Source organism: Diospyros lotus, chromosome 3 (genome assembly GCF_014633365.1).
Source record: "Diospyros lotus cultivar Yz01 chromosome 3, ASM1463336v1, whole genome shotgun sequence".
NCBI lineage: Eukaryota > Viridiplantae > Streptophyta > Magnoliopsida > Ericales > Ebenaceae > Diospyros > Diospyros lotus.
This window is the reverse complement of record NC_068340.1, coordinates 10587493-10610029: the sequence shown is the minus strand read 5'-3', so window position 1 is coordinate 10610029 and position 22537 is coordinate 10587493. Positions and strand designations below refer to the sequence as shown.

Genomic DNA, 22537 nt, shown 5'->3' with positions numbered 1-22537 from the left:
CGCATCTACAAGGAGAAGACCAAGGCTGTGCATGACAAGCTTATTGTGAAGAAGACATTCGAAGTTGGCCAGAAAGTTCTGCTATACAATTCCCGTCTCAAGTTGATGCCCGGTAAGTTACGTTCTCGTTGGACTGGTCCTTTCATAGTTATTCATGTTTTTCCCTTTGGTGCAGTTGCAATCAAGGACGAGTCCAATGCAAAGCAATTCACAGTGAACGGGCAGCGGCTTAAGCCATTCTACGAGAGCTTTCAGGAGCATATTGTGGAGGAGCTGCATCTCCTCAACGCCACCTCCATTTGATACACCAGGCTGTTTCTCTCTCCCTAGTATTTTACATTTACTTGTCTTATTCTTGATTGGAATTGCATGTTTACATTGAGGGCAATGTAAAGTCTAAGTGTGGGGGGAGGCAGCATTCTTATTTTAGCAACATTTTCTTTATCTTTTCATATTTCTTTTTCCTTGGGTTTAGTTGAGTTTGTTTTGCGTGGAAATGCAAGTTAAGCAATTAAGTCTAAAAGAACCCATCATGATTAGAACTTCAATCTTATCTTCCTTAATTTTGAGTGACTTGGCAATGAGTTTGATTTGATAGATTGATTGGGTAGTCTACAGCCGTGAGGATTTTGAGCCTATTGTCTTTCTTGTGTGTGCATTCACCTATCATGATCTCCACTCTAGAACTTGTTTTGATTCTTGGTTGAGGCTATATTTGTTCATGCATGACTCAAACATGATTAAGGCATTCTTTCTTGTCCCCATTTAGCCATTTTGTTATACGAAAAAAAAAAAAAAACAAAACAAAAAAATTCAATCAATCCCTTTCGCTTGCCACTTAGAGCCATCATTTTTACCCTTCATTCTCATACACCCTTTTTGGACCTTCCAACCTTAGGAAGAGGAATAGTAAGTGCATTCTAGTGAGAGAGATTGAATTCATTGAGCAAGTCATAAGGCCAAAGGCCATTTGCATCCATGAAAAAGAAAAAGAAAAGCAAGAAAAGGATAGAAGGGTGAGAAGGAGCGTAAAACGCACTCACCTCTTTCGAAAAAAAAAAAAAAGAAAATTGATGAGAAAAAGAAGAAAGCAAAGTTGAGACAGAGCGTAAAACGCACTCAACCGAATAAAGATGCAATGTTCTTCATAACGCTTGGAAATTCTATCTCTTGATCTTAGAGTTGCATGAAATGTTTTCTCGACCTAAGGCATGTTTTCCTTCATTGTTGTCTTTCCATTTCTTTCTTCCCCACATTACAACCCTGAATAAGTCCTTTTGATTTGTGGCATGCATTTGACATGGATAGTGGAGATTGAGAAGATAAACAAGCTTATGGTAGTGGAATTGTGATTGGGTGAATTTGAGCGAAACAGTCACCACCACCTCTTGAGAGATTTTTGAGCATACACTTGTCCTGTGAGAGGCTTCTACTTTTGATTTGTCGTATTGGATGAATTGCCATGTCACTTGTTTTCTTGGAAGTAGAGGAAAGATGATATTTGAATGATGAATTCTTGAAGACTTACCTACCTTGCATCTAATTTGTGTTTTTCCACATTTCTATTCTTGAGTCATAGAGTCTAGTGTTTTGCCCAGGAGTGCAAAAGTCTAAGTATGGGGGAATTGATAGCATGCATATTTATACCATATTTTGGCATTTCACCTCATTCTTATTAGGCCATTTGAAGTAATTTTTGCTGATATTTCATTGTTTCTATTTTATTATGCTTCAAATTGTCCTTGCACTATTTTCTATCTTACCTCTACTCTATGGATCCAGGCTTTAGGGAATATTGGATGGGCTAGAGAAGTGGCTCAACTAAAGGAGCTTGGGCCTACTAAAGGAGCTTGGGCCTACTTTCAAGGAGCTTGGGCTACTCATTGTGCTGTTTTGGGCTCACTTGTTTTCTGTTGGGCTAGGCCCAACCCTAGCCTCCGTAGCCTTTCCTTTCTTAGCCATGTATTTAAGGCCTCTTAGCATTAATTTCCATATATGATGAGATAGAGAGGAGAAAATAGAGAGGATTCTACCCGTTTTTGTTGTTGTAGCATTTTTCTGTTTTCTACATCTTTTGTTCCATTTTGTTTTCCTTGCTGTAATGATAGGCTAGAGCATTTGTAACCGGTTGTGTGTCTTGAATCCATGTGGAATTTGAGTCCCGGATGAGCTACAAGAATCTGGTTTGTTGTTTGTTTCTTATTCATTTCTATTTGGTTTAGTTTGAACAGATTTGTGAATGCATGGAGTTCATGGCAGGTTTGTGTGAATTTGCATGGTTTCATTTTCTGTTAAATGCTTAAGAGAACAGAATGTTATAGCCGGTTGGTATAACATTTAGGAAATGAATATTATGTGCTTGAACGGTTGTTCTTGCATAGGTCCGGATAGGTTGAATAGAGAGTGAATGGCTGCATTTTGTTTACAAGAGATTTCTGTATTCATTTTGTTGTTCCAATCATTCTAATCCTTGGACGGTTGTTGAGGATGCTTTGAGTTTGTTATCCGGATATCAAAACATCTAACAAGCCAAGGTATATAGGTTGGACGAGGAAGATTTCATATAGGAGACAAATACACAGCCGGTTGCATATCTTTTACTGATTTTTCATCCATCTTTATCTTTCTGTTTTTCCAATTAATTTTCTGTCAAAAACCCCCCCCCTAAACAAACTGTTGGTTATGTTGGTTCTCCTTTGTTGGTAGAAGAAAGTGAGGCTCCTTGTGAGAGATGACCTAGGGTGCACTTTGCTGCAAACTAGAGAAGAGATGCAAACATAGATCTCTAATTCTGGAGTGGTTCGATAGCCGGCCAGATAGTGTAGCCATAATTCTCCCAGGGCATGATGGAATAATAGGAGTATCTGATGCTAGTGTGCATGTTAGGATAGCTGCCTTGGTTTTCGTGCCAGATCGTTTGGTCAAGGAAGTTGTACTAGGACGACTAGGTGGTCCATACTGTGTTGTTCATGTGCGATGTCAGATTAGGATGTTGTCTGGATAGTGTAGCCATAATTCTCCAAGGGCATGACGGTATAATAGGGGTATCTGATGCTGGTGTGCATATCAGGATAGCCGCCTTGGTTTTCGTGCCAGGCCGTTTGGCCAGGGAAGTTGCACTAGGATGACTAAGTGGTTCATGTGAAATTTTGGAGTTGGGATTGTATGGTGGTTCCTGGACGCTTAAGGTGGGAACGCATTCTAGTCAGATGCGTTGGTAGCCCCATTTAAGCTAGAATCGCGTCGTGTTGTCGAGTCAGTATGGTGGCATAGCTTTTAGAGAGATTGCTCTTTTCCCGTGGTAGGGTTAAGCGCTAGGGATTCTCTTAGGCTAGGGCTTACCGAGTGTATTGGTTTATTTCATGTCTTGCATTCATTCATGAAAAATGTGTTTTAAACTCTCACTTAGATGATTCATCATCTAATTTGAACTATGTCACTGGAATATTCAAACGTTCCAGGTGAAGGCAGCGATGCGAAAGGAAAGGGAATTGCCGAGGAGTGATGGCGATTGGTTGATAGTTTACATTATGTCCTTTCAATAATGTTGTTTATTTTGAGAACGTCCTGTAAACGTTGGTTGACCTTATATTATAAATAAAGTGGTTTCGGTTATGACCTGTTAAGGTTTTAATCTAGCTTCTACATTTGAGTAGGTGAAACTGTCTTAGTTTATTGATGGTTCATAATTGATATACTGAGAAGGTGTAACGGGATCTTCGGGGTACGGTTTGTGTTGATTTTTTGTTGTTGATTGGAAAAAAAATATATTCCCAGAATCTTACGTTACGTAACGCCCTCGTGAGAAGTGGGGTGTTACACAGCCTAAACCTCGAACTCTTCTAGGATCACCACCTCCCCAGTTGAACCTAGATGCCACACAAATTCCATCAACATTAGACATTAACTCAAGGCCTTCAATTTTGCCATATACCACAAAAAAACCATCCCTCAACGAAATTTCTAAATAACCGTCTAATCCAACCAACAATTCACATTGCATCATCTCACATAATGCAAATAACTAGAAAATAAATTTAATTTACCTTTACTCATCTGGAGGAGAAATTTGGAAAACGCCCACACTGGCGTCACCTCCTGAGCTGCAACCTAGTGCCCGAATTCCCATATCCGAGCCTCTAGCACACCCTCGAGCCTCGAAATAATTTCCAGAATTTTTTTAGAATTTTTGACTATTTTTTCCATTTTCTCCTATTTTTCCTCTATTTTCTTTTCCTTTATTTCTTATTTTTTCTTATTTTTCTTTTATTTCTTTTTTCTTTTTTTTCTTCTTCATTGGTTTTCTTCTCATTCTCTTCTTCCCGCGAGTGACCTCCAACGCCCAACCACCACTACCGAGCTCCACCAGCAGCCGTCGCCTACCATCCCACCACCGCCGGGCTCCATCGATGGCTGCAAGATAGCCGCCAATAGCTGCGAGCCATCGCCCGTGCCTCTGCCTGCACACAACTGGCTGCCATGCTCATCACTGCCTCAGCTTGCCTCAACCATCGCCAACTGCTCCCGACGCCGCTAGTTGCCGCGACCACCACTGGACTTCTCTTCATCATCGGCTATGGCAGCTGCTGCCATGGCCGATCGACCCTCTCTCTCTCTCCCTCATCTTTCTCACTCTCTCTATCTCTCACTCTCTCACTTCATTTCTCTCCCTCACTCTCTCTGCTTCTCTCGGTCATTGGCCTCAAATGGGAGAAAACCCATTTCAAATTAAATGGGTACTGTAGCAAGCTTGGGCAACAATCCACATACATATATAATTATAGATTTGCCCCTCATAAATCTCATGAATTCCATGTATGAATTTTAATAATTTCACTTGGACCCTCCAAGCTTTAAATTAAATACCATCAAGCCCCAAAAATCTTGCTTTCTTAAAAATTAATAACCGACTTTTACTCGATAAGGTCGATTTTGTCCCTGCATTTTCCCGGGACCTTCATTCCACCCAAAAACATCTCAGGGTTACCTCACTCGTAAAAGTAGACCACTCTTAGGGTCCCCCCAGCTTCCCGGAGGTCCTCTATGACCATTTGGTATTGGCACCCATTCGGGCTTATACATAATTTATTTCAAAAATTATTTCTGGTCGGATTGCTTCCAGCATTATTAGCCTCACCTTGAAACGCTCACCAATCACATGCCTTCTCTCCTGAACATCTAAGTCCCAGAGCACTCCCTGCCGTCGATTCAACAAATTTTTATTAATTAATACTCAAAATTGACCATTGGGATTCCCGGACCGCCCGAGGTCCTTTCAAAATAATTGAAATTTATATCTTTTCCATCACCATGTAATATCGAGTATTACAGTTCTATAATGCCTAGTGAGTGTGAGCAAATCTCTTCATGCTCCACATCTCATGAAATATGAAAAAAATTAGAAGTTATGTATGAAGAGACCGATCAAGTTAAGGATACTAGGATAAATCTTTTGATGTCCCAATATGAAGGGTTAAAATTGTTAGCCATTGAGACCATTAGTGATATAAATGCTAGGTTTCAAAAATTGGTTAACTCTCCAAAAATGCTTGGCAAGGTTATCACCGAAAGTGATCAAATAAAGAAAATACTTAGGTCACTTAGCATAGATTGACAACCTATGGTTACCGCTATCACTCAAGCCAAAGATCTTGTAATTTTAAAAATGGAAGAGCTCATTGGGAATCTCTTAACCCATGAGTTAGTTCTTAATCAAATGAAAGAACCCATAAAGAAGATGAAGAATATAGCTTTAAAGGTTAAATTCTTAACTAAAAGTGAAAGTGAGTATTCTAGTGAAAATGATAAAGATGTAATTCCCCTAGAAAAGACTTTAAAGAGTTTAATGAAAAAGCAATATAAGGATAACATTCCTACTTGCTATAATTGTCAAGAAGTTGGGCATTATAAAAATGAGTGTCCAAAGAAAGAGGAAGAAAAGAAATATAAGAAGAAGAAAAAAAAACATTTAAAATATCTAAAAAGACATGCTTTCAATGCATGAGATGGAAGTGAATTAAGTGAATCTTCCCAATCCAAAAAAGAAGAGGCAAGAGTATGTTTCATGGCCTTTGAGGATGAACAAGAAGAGAATGTAGGAGTTGATGAACTCCAAAAGTCATTTAAGGAGTTGTTTGTTAAATTTAAGTCTCTCAAGAAGGAGTTTAAGAATGCAAAGAAATTCTTTGCTAAGGAAAAAGAAGATCTTGATGAGGATAATGAGTCTTTGAAAAATGAAGTAGAGATCTTAAAGGAAAAGATTCTAGAACTCAGAGAAGAAAATAAAATTTTAGAAGGAAAGCTTAAAAAGAAAAATGAAGCAAAAATAGATGATAAAATGGTTGGAAAATTCTCTATCTTGGAGAAAGAAGTATTGATTTTAAAAGCTCAAAACACCAAGCTCACATTAGAAAAGGGTGCAATAGATAAGTCTTTGGCAACCTTAATTGTGAAAAAGAATTCTAATCCCCCAAAACCAAAGCCAAAATATCAAAACAAATCTTTGAAACCATATAGATGAACTTCCCAACCCCCTAAGAGAAATGAAATCAAAATTTGGGTGCTGGACCATCCGAGCCAAATCTCGGCCTTCTCGGGGCCCAATCTCGGCCCTCTCCTTTGGCCCAATCTTAGTCTTCCCTCTAGACCCCACCTTAGGCCCAGCGCCAGCCTGCCACAACATCATTGAAACCCCACTAGGTATCCGTGCGGCCTCCTCAAATCCTACCCTCATTAATGACGGATCCCATTCACATTAATGAGGGTCCCGTCACCACCATGCTACCACCTGGAAACCTCTACCGGCGCCAGATAATCAGTCCCATCACCTGCAAATGCACGACACATGCATACAGGAGAACATCTCCTCCTTCTATATCAACCAACTCTCTTCAGAGCCAAGGTATGTTCTGATCTCTAACCTACTGATACACTACCTCTCCTTACTTTCTTACTCACTCGACCATCGGAGTGCTTGCAGGTGCCAGCCGCCCCCTAGACAGACCCGTAGCCGAAGCCCGCACCCCGCCTCTGATAGTCCTCTTTTGGTCAGGAAGAGCCTCTACCCCATAATCTCACAAGAGCCTCTCAACCCAACCCCCTCACCTTATCATGGTGCGAGCCAAAAACGCCCCTGCCCAGGAGCCAAATGACACCAACCACCTCTGACAAAACTCAACTATCATGGAGGTCCTCCTCCAGACTGTCCAACATCTTCAAAACTAAGTCACTAAGTTAACTAGAAACTAACAGCAAGCTTCAGGACTTCTGTTAGGAGCTCGACATCCACCAAGTATTCACCTCAGTCGAACACCCTCAAACAAACAGCCAAGCAGAAGCTGCTAACAAGGTCATCTTAGCTAGTTTAAAAAAGTAACTCGATAGCGTCAAGGGCGCATGGCCAAAAGAAATCCCCATGGTGTTGTGGTCGTACCACACCACAGATCAAACCTCGACCATAGAAACACCCTTTCAACTCACCTATGGGTTAGAGGCTATGATCCCTATAGAAATTGAAGAACCTAACCCTAGGAGACACCATTTTCATGAAGATACCAATGATGAAGAACAACGAGCCAAACTTGACCTTATCCAAGAAACTAGAGACCAAGCCCAAATCCACGAACAGGTTGCCAAACAAAGAACAACTTAGAAATACAGTAACCTTGGCCACACTCCCTGAAGATAGCCTTGTATCAAACAGGCATTGGTAGACCTCGAGCTTCCTCAGTCTAGCCCCGACCTCGAGTAACCTTGGCCACTTTCCCCGAAGATAGCCTTGCATCAAACAAGCATAGTATAAAAGGATCTTGGGTCACCTCGGACTCACTCAACCCGCTAAATATAAGGTACCCAAGAATTTTTCATTTTATTACTCATAACTCATTCAATAAAAGTATTAGCAGGACCACGAGCCCGCCTTGGTCCTCCCTTAGCATTGCTCCAGACCTAGGTTGAAATGGTCCGTCATAGGACCTTTAGCCCGTCTCTGTCCTCCCTTAGCAATGCTCTAGACCTAGGTCAACGCGATCCGTCACAGGACCTTGAGTTGGTCTCGGTCCCCCGTTTATAGTGCTCTGTACCTAGGTCGACACGGTCCGTCATAGGACCTCGAGCCCGCCTCGATCCTCCCTTAGCAGTGCTTCTGACCTAGGTCAATGCGGTCCATCACAGGACTTTGAGCCCCTCTCTGTCCTCCCTTAGCAGTGCTCCGGACTTAGGTTGACGCGGTCCATTACAGGACCTCGAGCCCACCTCAATCTTCCCTTAGCAGTGCTCTGGACGTAGGTCGACACAATCTGTGATAGGGCCTCGAGCCCGCCTCGATCCTCTCTTAGCAGTGCTCTGGACCTAGATCGACGCAATCCATCACAGGACCTCGAGCCCGCCTCGGTCAAACTTCCTCTCTCAAGTTTTGCCTTGTATTAGACAGGCATGCTGGACCTCGAGTCTACATAGGCCCAACTCCAAAGTCATGCCTCAAATTAGACATCCAGGTCTCCAAAACTGGCATATGCAGCAAAAATTGTCCAGACTTCCCCTTCTCTAGCTCGAACGCTTGCTTCTCGAGCATCCGACCTCGGGGGCTATGGACCGTCTAGGCCAAATCTTGGTCTTCTCTTTTGGCCCAATCTCTGCCCTCTCCCTTGGCCCAATCTCGGCCATATCTTGGTCCTCCCTCTAGACACCTCCTTAAGCCCAGTGCTAGCCTACCACGGCATCATTGCAATCCCACTAGGTATTCGCGGGGCCGCCTCAGATCCTACCCTCATTAATGACGGATCCCATCCACATTAATGAGGGTCTCGTCGCCACTATGCTACCACCTAGGAACCTCCACCGGCGTCGGATGGTCAGTTCTATCACTTGCAAACGCACGACGCATGCATGCAGGAGGACATCTTCTCCTTCTATATCAACCAGCTCTCTTTAGAGCTAAGGTATGTTCTGATCTCTGATCTCTGACCTACTGATACATTGCCTCTTCTTACTCTCTTACTCACTCGACCGTCAGACTGTTTGCAGGTGCCAGCCGCCCCCAGATGGGCTCTTCGCTGGAGTCGGAGCCCCATCTCCGGTCGTCTTCTTTTGGTCAGGAAGGAACAGGTGCCAAAGGGGTAGTGTAATACCCGAAAATGATTTGAGGTCATAAATAATATTTGATGAAGGGCATAAATGGACTTTGTGAAAAATAAGACTATAGGGTACACTAACGCAACTTTGGACGATCGAATTAGTCAGAAGGAGTACCCTGGACCCTAGATAGCCAAGGAAAATGGTATAGTATCGACGAGTGATTCGAGTTATGATTTTAGGCATCAAAAGAAGTTGAATCGGGAACAGTTTTCGGTACAGCTGTGGATCAGGCTGAAAAATCGAATTGTCGTAGGGGATTTCCAGAAAGTCAACGGAACCCTGAGGGAGCTTCGATTTTGTGTTAAGATCAACCCTGAAATGGTTTCGAAATGAAACAAGGATCCCGTGAGGGCCCGGAAGGCAAAATTGTTTTTATCTAGTAAATTTTGAGTTATTAATTTTGAAATTTTAATATTTTAATCTAAATAAAATTAATATTTGAGAATATAATTATAATTATAATGCATAAAGTGGGATTAATAATTTAATTGAGAAATTTATAATGATTTTAATAAATTATATATTATGTATATATATATATGTGAGTAAGTCTGTGAGTGTGTGCGTGGTGGGCAAGAATCTACCATAAATATATATATATATATATATATACATATATAATATACAAGGGAATGGATAAGGTAAAACCATGGTATTGAATTAATCAGTGGGCTACCAATTGAATTTGATAGATTAGTATAATATGTAGATATATTATATAATATACATAAAGTTACGTGATGGCCAAGATATAAATATAAAATGAATTTGTGAAGTGGTGGCCAAGGCAGGAGCATCCGCATGAAGGGTATAAATAGGCCTGGGCGCAAGATGGAGAAGGGGAGGGAAGAGAAGAGGAATAAGAAAGAATAGAAATGGAGAAAGGAAGAGAAAAATAGTAGAAAGTTTTCGAAAAAGTTTAGAAATTTATTTAGAGTTTGAGGAACGTGTTGGGGCAAGCTGGCAGAATTTAGCAGGTTGGCATCAAGGTCGAGGTTGAGCTCGAATTTCGAGGCATTTTGAATTTCATTTCAGGTGAGTGGTTCTTCTCCAAAACTTGATTTATTGTGAGCGTTCTACCGAAAAACTTGGTTTAAACTTGTGAGTGTTCTACAGAAAAACTTGGTTTTAAGTTGTGAGTGTTTGCCCCCAAAACTTGATTTATTGTGCTTGTTCTATCTGAACATATGGTGATTTCATGCAAAATGGTTTTGTGCATTAAAATGGTAACCGGTGACGGTTGGATTTATGAGGGAGGTTTGTCCCTAAACGTTTTGAACTGTGCATTGCATTTTATAAATGTTGTTTATACGATGCATTGAATTGTGAATTGTGGCATTGTCTTGAGTTTTATGTGTACGTATGGAATGTCAGCCTCGGATGTTGTCTAGATAGTGTAGCCATAATTCTCCAAGGGAGTGACGGAATAATAGGGGTATCTGATGCTGGTGTGCATGTCAGGATAGCCGCCTTGGTTTCCGTGCCAGACCGTTTGGTCAGGGAAGTTTCACTAGGACAACTAGGTGGTCCATACTATGTTGTTCATGTGGGATGTCAGACTAGGATGTTGTCTGGATAGTGTAGCCGTAATTCTCCAAGGGCGTGACTGAATAATAGGGGTATTTGATGCTAGGTGTGCATGTCAGGATAGCTGCCTTGATTTCCGTGCCAGGCCATTTGGCCAGGAAAGTTACACTAGGATGACTAGGTGGTCCATGTGAAATTTTGGAGTTGGGATTGTATGGTGGTTCCTGGATGCTTAAGGTGGGAACGTATTCTGGTGAGATGCGTTGGCAGCCCCATTTAAGCTAGAATCGCGTCGCGTCGTCGTGTCGTCGAGTCGGTGTGGTGGCATAGCTTTTAGAGAGATTGCTATTTTCCCGTGGTAGGGTTAAGCGCGTGGGAATTCTCTCGAGCTAGGGCTTACCGGGTATATTGGTTTATTTCATGTCTTGCATTATTCATGAAAAATGTGTTTTGAACTCTCACTTAGATGATTCATCATCTAATTTGGACTTTGTCCCTGGAATATTCAAACATTCCAGGTGAAGGCAGCGGTGCAAAAGGGAAAGGAATCATCGAGGAGTGACGACGATTAGCGGATAGTTTACATTATGTCTTTTCAGTTATGTTATTTACTTTTGAAAACGTCATGTAAACGTTGGTGCAACTTTATATATACATAAAGTGGTTTCGATTATGACCTGTTGAGGTTTCGATCTAGCTTCCGCATTTGTGTTGGTGAACCTGTCTTGGTTTATTAATGGTTCATAGTTGATATACTGAGAAGGTGTAACGGGATCTTCGGGGAATGGTTTTTGTGATGGATTTTTGTTTAAAAAAAAATTTATCCCCGGAATCTTACGTTACGTTAACGCTCCTAGGAATTGGGGTGTTACAGGTAGTTCAACAAATGAGAGTTTTGGATCCTCCTAAAGGGTCTAACACTAAGGTAAAGGGAATTCAAGAGCCAAAAGCCAAGGTCCCATCTATGGATGGGTACCCAAGGCTAAAACTTAGCCTTATGTGTGCCAATGTGCATGAGATCCACATGGGAAACATGTTATATTTGTTTAAGTGGAAACTCATGGCACAAGAGAGGTGAGAAGTTCTATGGTTTAGACCTCACTCTCAAAAATAGGATGGAAAACCAATGGGATAAATGAAAATAAAAGAGGTTTGGTTTTTAGGCTATCACCTCGTTCCTAAATTCTAAAATTAGTATGGCTTGAAATCTAAGTTTTTCAAATGCCTTATAATGTGAAAAATCATCCTGTGGCATATAAAAGGATTGGGTTCCTAAGGAGGAGCTTTATGCTAACGATGGTGAACCCAAAGTGGTTTGGGCACCAAAAGCTTGTGGATAGTTATTTCTACAAATTTTCTTGTCATCCAAATAATACTCAAAGTGAAATTCTTATGGATGAATCAAGCATGAAGGAAAAGGGAATGAAAAAGAGAGTCAACCCCAAATGATGTATTATCATCCAAGAATAAGATCTTATTAAATAAAATCTTGGTGGTATGTTTCTATTCCTAAACTTTCCATGCTTATGAGTTTTGAATGATTTTGAGTTATAAGTTTGTCTTTATGCTTTTGTGAAAATTTACATTGATCTCTAAAATTTAGAGTGATTGTCAAATCTTTGATATATGCATTGATTAAGGAGAATAAACCTTGTTGATATGTGCTGAAAAATATTATTTTAGTAGATGATCTTAAGCACAACCTAATTAGCATAAGTAAATTGTGGGATAAAGGACATAGGGTATGCTTTAATGCCAATTCTTAGGAAATTCCCTAGTGTCATGGTTTAGAAGGAAGTAAAATTCCATTCCTTTCTATTTCATTGAAGTTAAATATGTAGCTACTCAAATCCTATGGATGAAACATCAAGACTATGGCATAAAAACTCACAATATTCAGATCAAATGTCAAAACACAAATGCTATAGCCTTAAAAAAAAAAAAAAAAATCTCGTCGACCTTTCATCTCTGTTTTCTCTATCTCACTCCTTGTCTCTCGAAACCCACGGTCTTTCTCTCTTGTCGCACACGTCCTTCTCCATCGTCCTTCTCTCTCTTGTCGCTCGCGTCCTCTCTCTATCTCACTCTCTATCTCTCTCTCTATCTCTCTATCTCTTGTTGCCCGTGTCCTTCTCCCATCATCCCTCGTTCGTCGTCTTCTCTATCGTCCCCTCGTTCATAGCTACCTCGCCGTCGTTGCGGCCTCAAGATCTGCACCTGCCACCGTTGTTTCCATCACCCAAACCTACACTGGCCGTTACTCCCACCAGATCGAATCCACTAAGATCTACTTCACCACTATCATATTGCGGTCTCTGTTATCACTACCCAAATCCACGTCGGTCGCTGCTGTTGTCACCTCCCAGATCGATGCTGACAGCCACCCAAGTCTGCATTCGCTGTTGCCTTTTTGCCTCTGGTATCTCCCTTGTTCGCCACCACCTCTCTGTTGTGTAGCCGATCAGATCCACGTCACTGATTAGATTCATAGTGAGCTCATTTTCATTTGCATTTTTTTTCTATCTTTGTGATTGTTCTTGTTAGGGTTTCATAGTAATTTGTCCGTCTGTCCATTTGTCTAGCCCGACCTACCCAATCCCAACATCTAGCCAGATCTACCCAGTACCCAGATCTAGCTAAATTGATCCAGATCTACCTAGTATCCAAATCCGACCAAATCTACCAGTCTTAAAAAAAAAAAAACTAGAACATCATGTTAGGACCCAGTTCTCTGTGCGGTACTTGCAAAGTATTAAGAAGAAAATGTACCCTATCATGCATCTTTGCCCTTCTTCTGCCATGAAGAAGGACCTACTGATTTTGCAGCTATCCATAAGGTTTTTGGTGCCAATAACATCTCAAAACTCCTGGCCCATCTTCCAATTAGTGACCGTTATGGTGTTGTCGCTACACTCTTGTACGAGGCTTAAGCTAGGTTTCAAGATCATATTTATGATTGTGTATCCTATATTTTTTCCCTTCAACAGCAAGTCGTCGATCTTCAATTTCATCTAACTTTATTGGAGGAATTGGTATTTACAAACTCTTATGAAAACCCTCACAATGTTCAAAATTGGTTTCACCCAGAAACTACTTTAAACCCATATTCTGACAATGGATCTTTCTTTTGTGGATGATCCAAACCCTATTTGGAATTTTGAAAACCCAGCCATCCCAGAAAAAAATATGTCATTTCTTTGTTTCCAAGAGGTTAGTTCGCAACATTACCCAGTCGAAAGCAGCAGCTAGTGGCCATTCCTAGGTGATGTGGATAAACTTGGATCCGTCGTGTTCATGAACCATCATCAGCACTGAGCATTGGCGAAATCCAAAACTATCAACATGGGTGAATTAGATTATTGCTCTGTAGATTTTGTAATGATATTATACTACTTTAAAATTATATGATTACTTTCTTTGATGTTGTGTAATCTTGGATCTATGATTGGAATAGTTAGTGCATAATTCCATGATAGGTATGATGTACTATTCTTAGCACTTAACGTTGCATCTATATTTTTAGTACTCTTTGTTCATTATCCATCATATTTTGGATTATGCTTGATATATTTTTCTTATGGGCTGTATTGTTTATATATCTTTATTCTCTCAACTCACAACACCTTTTTGATTTATGACAAAAAAAAAAGGGAGAAATGACCTTATGTTTTATATTTTGTCTTGATGTTATGTACTCCCATATTTGTCTGTCTTATTAGTCAACTATTTTATCAATTTTTTTTATGCATAAATTCAGGGGCAACATATCCTTAAGGGGAGTTATGTTTATATATGGTAAAATATGAATTTTTTGTCATCATAAAAAAGGGGGAGATTGTTAAGCTCAAGGGTAAGTAAATATGATTTTGATGATAACAAAAATATTTTTATTATATAAACGTATTTTTTATTTATGCAAAATATAAATTTACTTTGAATTAAAAGTAGGCACAAAGAGTAAATTTATTTTGAATTGAATGTGGATTGTCTTTAGACATGTTTCCTTGTTTTGATCATTTATGTCTCAAAAGTTTATGTTTAAATTTTCATATCTTGATAAATGCATTTCTTACTCATGTATAAAGTAAATTTATTTTGCATGAAAGGAGAATTATTTTGAGACATGTTTTCTCTTACTCGTGCAAAAAGTAAATTTATTTTGAATTAAAGAAGAATTGTGTTTAGACATGTTTTCTTGTTTCAATCATTTATGTCTCCAAAACTTATATTTGAAATTTCAAATTTTGAATTAAAGAATAATTATTTTAGACATGTTTTCTCTTACTCATGTAAAAGTAAATTTATTTTGAATTAAAGGATAATTATTTTTAGACATGGTTTATTATTTTAATCATTTATGTTTCAAAAGCTTATATTTGAATTTTTAAATCTTGATTTCTCATGCAAAAAGCAAATTTATTTTGAATTAAATGTGAGACGTTTTTTTATTGTTTGAAAAAGTCTAAACATTTTTTGAATTTCAAATTTCATAGTAACCATTTCCTTAATGGCTGGTGTGTTTGAAAGATGTATATATATATAGGGTAAGTATGGAGGCTCAAGATAGAACAAACTTGATAGAGCATTCAAATAAGAGTGATAAGGTTTGAAGTGCTAGAAGTGTGCTGTCTGGTGGAATTCTCAACCGTTGGTGACTTGTTTGTAATTGCCTATGGTTATAGGTTTGTTATTTTTATTCACTTGTTGTGTGAAGGGATTATTGTACTCACTTCTTGTGTGAGGGGATTATTTTACTCACTTGTTGTGTGAGAGAATTATATTTGCTAGCAATTCTTACTTAGGCAAGAGATTGTATGTTGGTTCTAGCTCCAATTAAAAGTTAGGATGTGTTTGATAGCATTTAGTTGGAAAGGAAAACATTTTTCAACTTGTATGTAAAACAAAAATCATCTCTCATCTAGATGAAATTTTTCATGGAAAAGAGGTAAAAACATGCTTTAACAATTGTACCATTGAATTCAATTCCATGAAAAATATAGTGTATCAAACACCAAAGATGGAATTTAATTTCTTGGATGTGACATTTTCTATGTATATTTCATGCTATCAAACACACCCTTAGTATTGATTCTTTCTAGTGAAAGCTCAAACTAAGTTTTGAGAGCCTCAAATTAAGTTTTGAGGGAGAAGATTAGGGTGCGTTCTCTTTGCTTTTCAATTTTTAGTTTTGAGTTTTGAATTCATTTTCAGTTTTCTGTTTTGGTAATCTATTTTTAGAAAATTAAAAGCGCGTTCTCTTTGTCATTTTGAAAAACTATTTCTCAAAACAGAAAATTAGAAAACGCGTTCTCTTTAAAATTTTAAAAATAATTTTTTAATGATATTTTATTCAATAAATTTGATTATTTAGTAAATTAAAAATATTTAATGTTTATAAGTTATTAAAAAAATTCTACATTTTAAAGTTAATGAATTTTGTAATATTTTTTTCATTATAATAATAAAATATGAATAAATAAATAAATAAATGTGTTTTGAATTTTGAGTTTGTTTTGAATGAAAACACTCAAAACAACTTTTTGTTGTTTTGAGTTTTCTTTATAAATATGTTTTTTCTTTTCAAAAATACATTTTTAAAAACAGTAAAGAGAACGCGTTTTCATTATTTTAGAAAATTAAAAACTAAAAATGACTTGAAAACAGCAAAGAGAACCCAACCTTAGACTCTTTAGAGCTGAACATCTATAAATTTCTCTTATTCCTTATAATTGTGTGATTTTATTGTTATTAATCCTACTACAATCACCACATATTAAAATTACAAATTTAAGAATTTTTAAAAAAAATTAAAAATTATTAATTATTTTTTAAAAACCCAATTCACCTCTCGTATTTTTTTGGGCAACAGATAGATATGCCAATGTTGTTCCACCATTCTAAAGGAATATCATATATTTTCACCCAAAGGGGGATTGACAAGTAAGAATCTTGAGAAAAAAGCATACTCGGTTTCGAAACCTTAAGAATAGGGGACAACTAGCGAATTGCCAAGGGCCAGCTTTAAAGATATCATCATCTGAGCATGCGTCTCAACTGGAAAAAAATATAAGCCCGAATGAATGGACAAAACATCTTTGTGGCCATGTTGTTTCCAAATTTTCATAGTAATGTATTGAACTGTAGGAAAAGGTAAACGTTTTTCGATGAAATAGCCAATTAAAGTATTATCACAATACTGCTTACCTTTCTCATGGACCTTGGATGAAAATTGAACTCTGGGAATGCCATCTTCACTGAGTGAAGGAGGAGGAATATAATCTAATTTTCCTGGAATGAGAAGTCTCCACCCTTGTTGGATTACCCAAGTGAACTTTTTTCCAACAAAAAAAAAAAAAAAAACTAAGTTAATCTTAAGAAAAATTTGTATCCACTAAGCTTATGAGAGTATGCCTTTTTGAAAAATGATTTGGAGATTAGAGATTTCAAAAGATATGTCCATTTAAGTTCAACAAATCTCTTTAAATCCTTATGAACCTTACCCTTGATTTGTTGTTGAAGTGGTTTATGCTTAGTTCTTTCTTCTTAGACCTTTTTTTCTACTTGATATATATGTTTTCAAAATTAAGATATCACATTAAATTGCTCATAGTTTAAAGTAGAATTATTAGTAGTTTTGGGTCGTTACATTATCATCAAAACCTTGGATTAAATCCTCAAGGCTAACAATACAACATGTAGTTACCTACAAATTTGAAACATTTTTAAGTAACGATGATTGTCGAACAATAAATGTCAAAGCAACATTTGAGCAATTCTTCAAAACTAATTTGTTGTGGGGTGTCCTAGACAAATTAAAGGAAAAAAAATCTAAAAATCCTAGAAGTACCCAATAAGGCCAACAACTTGAATGACCCCAAAGAGTCTTTCGGGTAAGTCTTTCAGAGACTCCGAAGAGTCTACTGGCCAGCCAAGACCCTAAGCTCGTCTAAGCTCAAGACTCATCCAAAAAAGTCTTCAAGGAAGGATGCTTTTTGAGGCATTCCATCCTTGAAGGCACCTTTATGCCCTTTGGCCTCATCCACAGCTTCCTTATTCGAAGAATCTTTTGGGGCACATCAACATGTTCCGGGCCACATCAGCACGTCACGTGTCACATGGCCCCCACCATCAGTGCCTATTAATACCCTTGGGTACGCGCTAGAAAGAGACCCAAAAGAGAGAACCTAGATCTAGGATTAGAAGATTTAGACCCAAGTCTCACTCCAAACCCATTGGGAGACTCCTATTCGAAGACACTCATCCAAAGCCTTACATATATAGCATACATACATGCATACATCATTTTGTACCATGGCATCGCCTGACTTAGGCATCAGAGGGCCTGTGTGTGGGAGCTCCTCATGTGCTTTCTAGCTATTCATGTGTTGTAGACCCATTTGATGCCCATCCGAATACCATCCAATTGAAGACTCGAGTCATCGGGGAGCAAGGCTCTTGAAGACTCCCCCAAGTCATCTGAAAACTCAAGGTACCTTCTTTGCTCTCCCGAACAATGGATTGAGCCTCTCTTCGAGGAACCTGCTCTCCTGGACAGTGAATTGAATCACATTCCAATTGCACATTTGCCAAAATCTCAACTTTGAGTGTCATGCAAGACCCAATTCACCAGAAGGTTTAAAGCCACTCTTAAGATTGTTATAAAAAGTAAGGAAAATGCCTCTAAAAATTCTAAAATCGCAGCAAGTCTTGAAATATGATCCAAATAGTAGAATCATGACTAGGACATAACATTGTCCTTATGTGTGATTTTTTTCCCTTGAAGATAATATCTCAGTGTAATATGTTCAATAGTTCAACTTTTAGGATTCAACAATCACGTCTCCTTAGATGTGCATAGGATTCAGAAACGACCTTGACTTTGCTATTTCAAGAGGAGAAGTCGAACAACAAGAAAGAATTGTAGAGATCAGTTCACGCAGAGCAAGAAGAATGAGATCATCTGTAGAGAATTAGTAAGGAAAAAGGGAGTACCCTATAGAGAAGATACCCTAATCTAATTGGAAAAAGGAAATCCCAAAACACTTGAGGAAACAAAAAAATTAACTGAGGCGAACAGAAATTCCAAGGGGTCCACACTCGTGCATATGAGACGGGGTGAGACACGCATGTTTAATATTAATACTTACACAAGAGCCTACTTGTAGGGACCAATCTTAGAAGTATTCACTTAAAACCCAAATATATGTAACCACAAGTATGAAGAAAAAAACTTCCAATGTAACAAGTGTTTTCCAAGGAAACTAAAGAGACACCCACCCTATTTAGGGCTTGAAATAACAATCAAAAGGACCTCCAATACGCAAGACATCTCATTGGGCCTCTAAGAAGGTTGTTGCTATGTGGAGATGTACAAGGACCTAATTTTTCTATAATGAGAAAGCAATGAATATCAGAATTCTTCTTTATCAGTTTGCATTTCCTTGCTCTCTTTTGTTCTTTTATTCTCCCCCTTTCTCTTCTCCTTCACTTGTTCAAATTTTGTAGTTGATCACTCACTCCTCTACAGTTAGCTTGAGACTTATCACGAACCCGAGGCGAGGGCTTTGTTTAGTTTGGCTTGCAATAAAATTTAAGATGGAAAAAATAAAAATAAAAAAAGGACTTGACAAATATAGCGAGGGAGAAGTGGGGGAGGGAAACTGAAGATGGAAAAAGAAGTCGTACTGACTGTCAGATGCGGCTTCAGATTAGATTCCCCGGTCAGGTCAGGAAGACCACTGCATACTACAACTACTACTACTACCGCAACAACAAATGCAGTCACTGCTCGCTCCTTTTGCAACAGCCTAGCTCCCCACCCAACCCTCTCCCCCCCCCCCCCCCCCTCTCTCTCTCTCTGTATATATATATACACACACACATAAAAGCATATATTCTCAAACCCAATACGTACCTTGGACTGCGTCAAGGCATGCCTGTCCGTTTGCACTTGTCCCTTTCTACTCACTCCATCCGCATCAATTAATTCCTTCTTCCATCTATATATTTTGCTTCTTTGTCATTAAACCCACCATCCGCTTGAAGTATTAATCCAGGTCTCGACACAAATACATGTGTTCGACATGCTACTTCATCTGCATTGGCTTACTCAATTGAACACAAATCGTCTTCTGTAAAGACAACGCAGAGTTTGACGAGTACACGTTAAAATTCACTTTTCCGAGTTCCAACTTCGGTTCAATTCACTTCCGGCTTCCCACTTTCTCTTTCTTTGTATGGCTGAAACCAAAATGTGTGTTTATTAATTAGTGGTATTGCAAGATATGTTTCATGGGACCATGGATACTTTTTTTATCTTAGTGTTAATCGAAAGCAACAAATCAATAGGCTAGAAAGAAAGAAAAAGTTTTCTTGATAGGTGGGCAGTAAAAAAGAAAGAGATTTCTTTTTTTTTTTTTTTGTATATGCATGAAAAAAGATTAATAATTGATATCGCAGGAGAAAGTCTTCTTCAAATTGAATCCTATGGGGGCAAAACTTCTAATACAACTGTCCTACTTTTAAGCCGAAATCAAAGAAGGAGATTAGTGGAGGTGCGAAAATATCATCCCATACGTGCCCCACCAAATTTCTTCCATTAATGAGTCAATTTGTCTTATTTTTGTTAAGCAATGTAATTATTAGTGCATGTACGCAGCATATAATATAATTGTTTAATTGAAGATGCACATATTTAACAAAATCCGATTGATCTACCATTAGGAAATACCGACTTAAAATTGAGTGCATATCAATAGTATGTGATGTTATCTTCTTCTGTCCAGGGGGTTTATTTGAACAGGTATGGCTAGCATGGATGGAGTAATGGACAACACTACTATGCATCACAACATGGTGCCATTTATATAACACCAAAAAGAACTTCTTTAAAAAGAAACCCATGGAGCTGCTTTGGGTTCCCTCTTTCTTTTACACCCACCCATTTCTCTTTCTTCCTCTGAATCTCTTAACTTTCTTTTGAAATAGAGTAACACTGGAAATAGCCCTCTGCAGTGTTTGTCTCGTCACTTTGACTCGAAGCGCGTGGAAAATTTGGGAGCAGATACACTTGAGACGCTTAAAACCAAGAGATTCCAACACTCTTCCGCGAAATATCCCCAGTCGCACCCCGAGATCGTGGGTTTCACCCTTTTGCCCTTTAGTCTTAGCTGAATTTTATTTATAAAACCAAGACCCTTTTCAAACCTTCCTTCCTCTCTCTCTCTCGCTCTCTCTCTCACATTGGGTTTTCATTTTCTTGTGTTTGTATCTATTTCGGGGTTTCATTAATGGCAGCTCCAAACATGGCGGCGATTACAGCGTCGCTGGAGAGATCTATGCAAAACTGTTCACTAAACCAAAGCAGTGGCGGCGGCGACGACGGAGCAAGCGCCGGCGTTGGCTTCTCATCATCATCCGATTCGCCGGAAAATCAAGTCTCGAGTGCCTCGGACGTCACCTTGGAGCTTAATTCCCAAATCTCTCTACCTTACTTTTGGGAGCAGTGCCTCGATCTGAAGGTCCGGTCCGCAAACCTGATAACCCTAAAGTACAAAATCGATATATATATCGCCTATCATATACATGTTGTTTCGTTTCTTTTTGTTTACATTAACTGCAACTATCGTAATAGATCTTCTTCTTGTTTGTGTCTTTCTTCTTCTGCTACTTTCCCCCCCTTCTTTATGCAAACTTGTTGCTTGCCCTTTTCACACAAAGGCAAACCCTAAAAAGCTCATAAACTCATTTTCTTTTTCCTCTTCCTTTTTTCATATGGACAAATGCAAATTGAGAGAAGAAGAAAGACTCCATTTTGTAGTTTTCCTTGATGGGCATTTCTTGCTTTGCCTTAAATCAGTTTCTTGTTCAACTTTGTGGGCAGTCTACACTGTTGGGGACCTTTTTCTTTCCTTTTCCCAAAATCTTACCTTATTAATGGCTAGTTCTTTGTTTTCTTCTTCGTCATTCATGATGTGTAGTTCTCTTGATGATGGTGATGCCGATATTGCAGACTGGCGAAGTATATTACATAAACTGGAAGACAGGGATGAAAGCAAAGGACGATCCGAGGACGCTGGCTGATCAGTTGAACGACGAGATTTACTCAGAAGACGAAAGTTCATATGATAGTGAAGAGTCCTCTTTAGAGTCTTCACCAACATCTTCAAGAAATCAGCAATACCATCATCATATTGAGCAGAAAGATCATGTCTTGGTCGTGGCCGGGTGCAAGAGTTGTCTAATGTATTTCATGGTTCCCAAACAGGTTGGCGTTTGCCCCAAATGCTGCGGTCAACTCCTCCACTTCCATCGATCCGAGACTGGCTCTCCATGATCAATTCAAATTACTCATGTTACACATATTGCATCTTGTTCTTCTGTCCTGATCCTTTTCTTATTTATTTATTATTTTTTTGGGTGGAATTTAAACCTCTTCCTCCATCTTTTCATCCATGTACTCTGATAGATAAACTTCAGTGTGGATCGATGAAATGAGACAGATTCTGAATTTTGGTCTTTTCCCCCCTTTTCATTCTTTCTTTGTTTTTATTTCCGAAGACGCCATTGAAGCTTGCATACATGAGTTCTCAATCACTGATGTATTAAAGTAGAGAAGAATGAAAGAATAAAAATACTGACTGTGTATTGGTAATGCTTTTCCCACTCCCACGCGTTGCCATCATTCTCCTCACTTTCTTTTCCCATTTGATAGTATATGTTTCATCCAATTCAAGGCCAAGAAAAACATATTTTTTGTTTGTGTTTCTGCAAAACCCATCTTATTCTTCTACCAAATCCTGACAATGTTGAGCCTTCGATCTTTCACAAAAACAAGCCTGGTAATGTTTGAATCTGCAGATATGATAATTCCAGA

General features: G+C 38.7%; 2 protein-coding genes across 3 annotated transcripts in view; both read left to right on the top strand.

The window, feature by feature from the left end:
* The window catches only part of LOC127798330 (GEM-like protein 5), a 34276-nt gene extending 18824 nt beyond the window's left edge, over window positions 1-15452 (top strand). For both annotated transcript variants that reach the window (XM_052331837.1, XM_052331836.1), the window contains exon 4: window positions 15206-15452. The gene's annotated coding sequence lies outside the window, so the exon portion shown is untranslated. The remainder of the gene's footprint in view (window positions 1-15205) is intronic.
* Window positions 15453-20576: 5124 nt separating this feature from the next.
* LOC127798331 (protein CURLY FLAG LEAF 1-like) lies at window positions 20577-22315 on the top strand. The gene is made up of 2 exons (XM_052331838.1): window positions 20577-21182; window positions 21674-22315. Exons 1-2 carry the CDS (start codon window positions 20952-20954, stop codon window positions 21995-21997), a joined length of 555 nt encoding a protein of 184 aa, XP_052187798.1. The 5' UTR covers window positions 20577-20951; the 3' UTR covers window positions 21998-22315.
* The last annotated feature ends 222 nt before the right edge of the window (window positions 22316-22537 follow it).